We start from the raw sequence: 8,942 nt of genomic DNA, 5'->3' as shown, positions 1-8,942 counted from the left end.
AATCAAAAACGGAAAAAACTGCATCTAAAATGGTATAAATAGAAGCAGAGTTCTTTACGGTAACCTTTTCCGTAAGGCTTACCGTAAAGAACTGTCCATCCCCCATGTTTAACGGAATAATATATAGCCTATATCCACCCTGAAGTTCCATTCTAAATATTGGTGAAAGAATTTTTGAAATCGGATGAGTAGTTTCGGAGATTACCTGCTGCATACAAACTAACATACATACATACAAACATTACCTCTTTATAATATTAGTATAGATGATCTCCTCTATCTCTTCCCTCGATCTTTAAACCTTTTAGATAAAACCATCGAAATATAATTGTGTCAATTCCATTATTATTCAAACCTCCTTGAAATTTTTCAAGGAGGTTTGAATAAACAATTTGATAACAGACAAAGGAGTTATCAACCATCAAAGAGGATGAGCAAACTCGTACCTTCACACATCTAAATATATAATCGAGATTGGTTGATAATAATAATAATAGGAATTGATATTTGGTACACAGTTAGGGTACATTACGAAAACGCACACTGAGAAGGGATTTTTCGAAATTCCTCCCCGGGAAAGAGGGACAGGATTAAGGCTTTGACAATGGAAGTGTTAGCAATGGAAATGTTAAGAGAAAGCGACGTGCAAGATATACAGACACAGATGCAGTTTTTTTGTTTTTGCGGGAAATCGAACATTTTTTAACTTATCTAAAAATTCTCTAATTAGTCTGGAAACAGGGGGGCCTAATTCTCGCATTCTTTGAAAACGGGTAAGATTGGCTGTAATGTAATAATCTTAATCTTCGTTATCGTTACGTTTTGCCCGAGCAACGCCGGGCTTATCTACTAGTATACATAAACATCCATACAAACAAAAAAAAATCCTCAATTTTTTTTGCATATCTGGACGTTTCCAGGTCTCTTGAATCGAAAAATGCAAAAACCTTGAAGACCATTTTTCGCTCGATGACCATACTTTCCCTCTATAAAAGAGTAGAGAAAGTAATAATAATACAGTAAACCTCTGAACAACGGCGACCTGACGAGAATATAAAAAAAATGTCCTGTGTTCGGAGGTGGCCGTTGTATGGAGATTACTTATTCAAATTAGGTTTCTCAGAAATAGTGTGTATTTAGAGATGTCCGTTATAGGAAGTTTCAGTGTATTTTCTTTCGAAAATTAAACTTACTTACCCTGACTGTATTTCGAAAATATCAGGTTTCCATATAGAATTTGGTGACATTTCTAACTTTAAAATATTATTAAATTTTCCTTTTTTCCAACTCAAATGTTCATCATTCCAAATCTAAATCAAAATTTTATAATAGTATAAAGCTAGTCAGTTTTTCGGTAAATTTATACTAGATTAATTTGAGCACTTAATATAATTTATGTTATCTGTATAAAAATTTCTGTTACGATCAAGAAAATACAAACTTACGAAAAAGAATATACAATCGAAATCCATTCTTTGTTTCTCTTCATCCTGAAAACATAAATGTAAATATTTAAATTAATTTTATACAATTATTCAAACCGAAACTAATAGATATCTTACCACATTCATGATAGAGAAAGCAATCGTGTATACATTAACTACTGTGACATTAGTGTTATACTTAACAGGACGAGCATTAACGTCATAATCTTTTGTTAAATGTTGTCTTAACCTCCGATAATGATCCATAATCGTTTCATTACCAAATACCTCTAATTCCATTTCTGGATTTCCCTTCACTAGGAAGGGTAAAATACATAGAAACATCGTATAAAGTTTATACGCAGCCATTGTTATACGTTAGACCGGATCCAAAGAATGGAAGAAACAAACACCCCTCGATAATGGGATCTTTGATGACAATCACCTGCGTGCTGTTGTACTAGTAACTGATTGATATTCTGCCAAACATTTTATAGATTGTTCTAAATGTATTCAAATTATAAATAAGAATGAAAGTAAATTTTAATTAGTATTTTACTTTAATTTATTAATCTTAGTAATGAGATGATCGAAATTTCAGATAAGAAATGTTGATAAGCAAAGAATGCCCTCATTTGTAGCGTAATTAAATATCAAGTAATATGAAACACAAAGCTCTCTTTTTTTTTTGTTGTTGTTAGAGTACTACAGCTTTTATATTTTAAAATAAAATACTATAACTCATATTATCATTTCACATCTTTCTAGTCGATTGAACACCCGATAATCAAAGAAATATTCTTGAATATCTGCAATTTCTTCGCGATTTGCTCATATATCTTGATGATTTACAACATGCTGATTTCCTCAACAACATTCGACCATGCATTGAAATTAAGTTACAAAAAGTAAGAAATGAATGAATTTGTGTATTTTTTGTTAATGTTATAGTGAAATAGATATGCGAACTTCAGAAGTTTACTTATCTATTTCACTATTATATTTATGGTTAAGAAAACAGAGACGGTCAGACGAACAAACAGGCGACAATGGAAATTTATAGGTCTACAATTTTTTCAAATTGCATCCCAAATAGCTGTATTTACAATGTTTTTTGAGTGGCGCCTTATCCTACGGACAAGGAATAACAACTGGCTAGGACCCCTATTGACAGGTGGCACCAAACCAATCTTTTATGAGAAAATATCTCTCCCCGAAAACATTCCCCGAAGAAAAAATTCTCGAGTCAACACTATACATGGAGCCACCTAATTCAAATTTGTCCCATAAAGCTATAACTTTGGCGTTATAGCTTTATGGTATGCATTATAACACCGTTTATTATGTATTTTGGAGTACACAATGCGAAAGTGACCGTCAAAATTCTTCATCGCGCAACTATTTTCAATTTTTTAAAATAAAATGTGAATTAAAAGGAAGGAATCTTTGTAAACCTAAAAAAATACCTCCTTAAAAACAAAAATCTTTGAGTCAAAGATGAAGCCTACTCGTTTGGCATTCATTCAAAGCTGTGGTGACTGAATTTCTGGGTAATAACCACCAATTTCTAGTGTCAGAGCTAATGTTCTTACTGTTAGAGCAATGATGAGGCAGTCCTTTAACTTAAAATTAAACTTTATTCTAATCTAAGACTATATACATGAACTTGTTCTCTCATCCATAACTTGGCGGGCAACTGAAAACAGGTTTCTACTTGTTTCAAGTGGATTACACAATGTTTCCAGTTCATAGATAGTTTGCTATATCGACACATGCTTTAGTTTAATATAATTCTTTTTTACTAACAGTTATTATACGTCATATCTTATCTCGACATATTTCCACACAACTTGATTGATGCGGTCGATGAACAGGGGGAACATTAGGCCATTTCTGAAATTAAATTACGTTAGCAGGGACCAACCGTGCTTAAAGATTATCGCGGGATTAAGACAATTCTATTTACAAATTTAATTGTTGAAATAACTATATTTCAGGTTTGCACAAATACCGATTACAATGTGTTTTCTTTAATTTTTAATTCGAGTTTAACGTCGATTTATAGTGCATACGAGTAGCCACTTTCTATCATTTGTTAGCAGTAGCACACCGGTTTAAATACAGTGTAAATGTCTGCGTAATATAAACCAGCTTGGCCTGTTATAGTAGTTTAAACAATAGTCTTTAAACTCGAGAAACACTGCCTTATGTTTTCGTCGTCACTTTGCGACGATAGACATCACACCGTTGTTGTTCTGTAGACTTTAATTTAATCGGAGGGGGAAAATGTGTCCTCGGAAGTGTCTGTTCGTAAAGTGGAAAGGAAAGAAATTAAGCCAGATGAAAACCCGAGTCCAATTCATTAAATTATAGTCCAGTGAAAAGTCATTTGCGCGTGGCAAAGTCGACTTCGGTGGAAGTTAACCTCGGCGGAGAAAATGTTTATTTTCAGCAGAAAAAGAAAACCCTTTTCCACCAAAGCTTCTTGACGGATTTTTTTCAGAATCCCTTTCGACTCTTGTCCGTCGAGCCCTACCTCGCGCGATAGCCTCTCCTCTATCCATTCCGCAACTTCCGAGTATCGTCGTCCCAGGTATTCGACCACAGACGAGGTGCTTTCATTCGGAGATATGACAACTGCCCGTTCCTTGTCGAGTGTAGGCGAGGTCTGCCTTACGCTTTCCTCGACATCTTTCGGAAGCACTCGAATCACTCGAAGGGATGTGGAAGAGGAGGAGATAGAGGAGAAAGTGGCACTCTTCGGGAGATGATAAGCAGGAGTTTCCTCCTGCTTATCATCTCCCGAAGAGTGCCACTTTCTTAACTCTGAAATTATCTATTTTGCAATGAAAAAGAAGCGACTGTTGTAAAAATAGAAGTTGCATTAATTAAAAAAATATTCCTATTGTCTTAATTTCATCTATTGCCATGTGTCTTTGGAATATAACACAATACTATTGTTTACTAAGCCATAATTAATTAAATTTTAGAGTATATCTGTGTGAATTTCAAATGGAATAATAATGTGTATATAAACCATAACGAGGAATGACAATTTAATGTATTTATTAATTTTCATTTTTCTTTAATAATCACAAATCTTTAACAATTCGATTGAATTTGGGCAAAACGAAAATTAACAATAAAAAGGACAAAAATTACCTTCTAAAATAAGTGGAAAGACACCATTCGTCTTCTCTGTGACCAAACCGATCAATTGTTATTTAAATGAAGCTTTGTCGGAAAATCGTTGCCACTAATAATTATGATATTCGTTTTAGCAATGTTCAAAAACACCTAAATTTAGAAAGTCGTAGTCTGAACTTATCGATAAAATCGCTGCAAATGATGCAAAACTCAGAAAAATGCTTGAAATAAATCACTTTTAATCGCACGAACTGAAAAATTCAACAGCTCGCAACAGCAATAAACAACCACTCGCAACAAATTGTTAGAGTTTTATTGATGCGTCCCCACGAAATTTAATGTAAAACGTTTGGATTTTTTACCGAATTTCGTGATTTTTCCGCTTCTCTGTTGCTGAAGAGACGGATTATCGCGGATCATTCCTTGCAGATACATTCATGTTAACAATAACATGTATTCAAAAATCTAATATTCTTGTGTTTCGTTTTATGATGACCATTTGAACCAAAAAAAAGAAAAAAAAAAAAAAGACTTCAAGTCTAGTAACCCCACCCCTTTTTATCTATCCTGTTATTTACTTGAGTGACGCTCTATAGCAGGGGTGGCAAACAGTTTTTGCCCCCAGGCCGAATTGGAAAGAAAACTTTTTCCACAGGCCGAACCAGAGGCTGTCCAAGGAAGATTTTGAGGTGGTGCGAGATCTCATTGTGGTGTCACCCCGTAGAGACTGAATTGTAGATAGAGATTACAGATACATTTTTCACATTACATGCTTTAATAACACTTTACGCTGTACTTACGAGATTTGTAATGGAGGGTTAACTCCAAACGCACAGTGAGTTGTTGATTTTTTTTTAGGCATCAGAATTTTTCATCGGACTTCAGTACCTGATATTTAAAAATTGATCGCGGGCCACATAAATTCATTAGACGGGCCGGATCTGGCCCGCGGACCGTATGTTGGCCATGCCTGCTCTATAGTCTATTAGATTAATAAAATTTAACTTTTGTTAAATTAAGGTGTTCGAATTTTATAGTTAAAACCATACATGATAAGGACTAGAGAGTGAGTTACATTTTGAAATATACGAGTCATAGAAATAAATAGTTTGTTATATTCTAACTCGTTTAATTTTCGATACATTGAAAATTACGAACCTCCCGAATTTATCCTCAACATATTTTCAGGAACCTGTCGCTAAATTATTAATAATTAGGCCTAATTCAGTTTACACGGAAGCGAAACCAGTAGACAAAGTGAATTTGTACGAAAATCAAGACAAATTAGCTCCTCTTCAACGAATAACGAAAAATGAAAACTGGCAAATAATTGCTCAAATTGTGGATAGAATATTATTTATTTCTTATGTACTATTGCTAAGTTCTATACATAAAACAATATAATTTATTTTATTCCGTTTTCTTAATTGCAAATGCATACAAAATTCTAATATGAACAATTGTATATTTTAAATGATTAATTACGAAACTCATAATTACAGATTTATCGCATTTGTTTCGAATAGTAGGATTTCGTATAGATATTTCTGTATTGATTTACATTAACAATAAAATTTCTGTGTTAGGTTTAATTGCAAGTTTTATGTTATAATCATCAATACCGGATCGAAGGTGTCAGTCAGCTCACAATACTGTGGAACCTGACATCGAACCAGCATCCCCGATTATTTTCTGGGGCTGATGTTTCCAAGGTATGCTTGTCCACTCCTATTATGGGCCTGGACAGATCTATCATGGACCTGATTTAGAAAACCCTTCAGGAGTTGCCGCTAACGGAACTTATTGATATTATAGAATAATAATCCGGATAAATTAGTTTCGTTTTAACTTTTTTAGGGTGGTTATTCAATTGAATTTCAATTATAGTTAAGCATTTACCGGTTATTTTTATATAGAAAGAGTCAAATTTTAATAATGTAATGAATAATAATTATTTGTCGTACCGCGCTAATAGTGCGTGCGTTCGATTGTTTGGACTCTAAAATAGCTATTTCAATATACCTGCTTTGTAAGTAATAAGTACATAAGCTCTTAAAACGATCATTTGACGTTGGAGATTTGCTGTTTATAGTATATTTCCAACTTGATATATGAAAATATTCTGATTCTTTTCAAAAATTAATTATGCAAATATCAAAGTACTGTACGATTTATTTATCGTATGATGAACAATACATCCTGGTTTGACAATCTTTGACATTACTGTACATTACAATGACTCCATGTGAATTCCCTGTTTGACGCGGTACACTGTACAACTCCTACCAGACTTTGCATAAGGTATCAGGTGTGGCTGAGGTTGTAACTTGCTAATAATACTCGTTAAAGTCAACTGTTGATTAACTGTGTGAAGGTGTTCTCTTAACACTTCCACACTATCTGGTTGGATATTTTCAAATCACGAGAGGCTCTGACTTCTTAGGGCAAACTTGATACGTCTTGCATACACGCTTTACACGTTCATCAAAAACTGGTAGACGACATATCAACTGTAACCCCATGAGGATTTTCAGACTAGAAAACTCCATATTTTGCTAACAGTGTCTCTAGCGGTGGTCTCTGCACCAAACTGTTTATATAGTGTTTCGTCATTAAAGACCATACACTGCCAGTCATTACAGTAGTGGAGTTACCCACGGAAAATCGGGAATTTTCCGGTGGGTCGTAGGCTTGCTTACTATTACTTATTTTGACAAAACAGAATTATTATTTTTATCGTAAATACAGTTATCATGCATAAATTTAATCTAGTGAATTTTCTATATGGTCATCGTTATTGTATATGTGAGGCCCTGGAAATAGCCCCTCCCCCTAAAAAAAAGGAAAGATATGTAAAAATTTGTTATGTTAAATCGTCAGGAAAGCAAATTATAAGTGTCGAATTGGCGACACCCGACTTTGACGTCGACGCTCATCAAAAGTTGACGGGAAAACAAAATTTTAGATATAAAAGAAGAAATTTAAAATATTAAAAGTTAAGACGCAGTTTAGAAAGCAAAACGAAACTAGATAAAAAAATGTCTAGATGAGCGAAGGTGTCATAGTTAACAATTAAACGATCAGATTCGAAAAGATGGTGTCGGATAAACCATCTCCAGCCGACCTTTTCCACGAACTTAACGAAGCTCCATTTACACCTGGAGTCAGGTGGATGGCCAATTGGAAAACGGTGATGTAAGATCTATCCAATTGACAAGGAGCCGATCGCAAAATCCTATAAAAACGCAAAATTCAAGGACATCGGGACTTCCACTAAGACTTCCACTGACTTCCACTAAGACTTCCTCTAAGACTTTTCCACGTAGACTACCTGTTGTGTTCGTTTGTCGACAGCTGTCGTGCTTTTTTTTCATCTTTCGAGTGCTGTCACTGCAGATCTCGAACTTCTCATTCAACATTGTCCAGGGGCCCCGACGACGCTAGACCAGATCGCCGACGAAAACCTTCCAGCGTAGGACCAGATCGACACCGAAAACAACTTACGAAGACAACCCGAAGTTCTGAACTTAAGGACCTTTGCCAACAAAAATTATGTAAGCATTATCGTCCGGAATAAACGGTTTACCTTTGTAAACACTTGTCTTTGCTGCCTTAAAAAACCGCCACCCACATACGCTAAGACCTTAGACCATCCCGACGGTAGGGAATAAAAATCTCCCCCCCCCCAATCGGCGTTCTTACATATACAACGAGATCTAACCAGGGGTTATACCCCCGGAAGATCTTCTTACAAGTATTGGCTCGTATTTAGGTGTTATTAACATGAAGAAAACTCGTAAAACTCAACGTGGCAAACCGTTGGCATGACTGATCCAGACCACGACCAACAAGTCTTGTTAGGTCGCGTTATCCACTGTGGGTGAATAACGCCACTCCTGACAAAAGTAAACACCTAGTCATCATGAAAAGATAAAACTACAACAAATCCTTAGAAAAATACATTAAAAGAACAGAATGTGAGCGGGTCAATGAAAACACTATTACAGACGTAGACAGAAGAGTTAAAAACTTGAAAGAGCACCATTAAGCTCCATATTAACTCTCCTTAAAGGATTTCATAACCCGAATCAAGGAATGCCAATATTATTTGCATTTGCAAAAATACATAAAGAAAGTAAAGAAGTTAGACTTGTAGTTGAGAATTGCAGAAAACCCAAATGTATTGTTGAAAAACGTTCACATCAGAGTTCACATCATCGTTAATAGAGGCAGCGTTAAGCGGGGTCTTACTGTATATCGAAAACGGGAGCTTATACCTGAACATATAGAACAACTGTTTAACACTTATCTAAATTACGGAATCTTTCCAAAAGCATGGAAAATGGCACGAATTGTACCCATTCCTAAACC

The 8,942-nt window shown here is 35.0% G+C and overlaps 1 protein-coding gene across 1 annotated transcript in view; it reads right to left on the bottom strand.

The window, feature by feature from the left end:
• The window catches only part of LOC111613216 (neuronal acetylcholine receptor subunit alpha-3-like), a 10,086-nt gene extending 5,407 nt beyond the window's left edge, over positions 1-4,679 (bottom strand). The window contains exons 1-4 of the mRNA XM_023354568.1: positions 4,587-4,679; positions 1,563-1,903; positions 1,446-1,490; positions 1,198-1,310 (exon numbers count right to left, since the gene is read on the bottom strand). Coding sequence (XP_023210336.1) covers positions 1,198-1,310; positions 1,446-1,490; positions 1,563-1,793 — 389 coding nt within the window. The 5' untranslated portion in view covers positions 1,794-1,903; positions 4,587-4,679. The remainder of the gene's footprint in view (positions 1-1,197; positions 1,311-1,445; positions 1,491-1,562; positions 1,904-4,586) is intronic.
• Positions 4,680-8,942: the final 4,263 nt, after the last annotated feature.

The sequence above is a fragment of the Centruroides sculpturatus genome, unplaced genomic scaffold (genome assembly GCF_000671375.1).
Source record: "Centruroides sculpturatus isolate CEXI.00-Female unplaced genomic scaffold, Cexi_2.0 scaffold1804, whole genome shotgun sequence".
In the NCBI taxonomy this organism is placed as follows: domain Eukaryota; kingdom Metazoa; phylum Arthropoda; class Arachnida; order Scorpiones; family Buthidae; genus Centruroides; species Centruroides sculpturatus.
The sequence above is the reverse complement of the archived record's forward strand: the minus strand, read 5'-3'. Positions and strand labels throughout refer to the sequence as shown.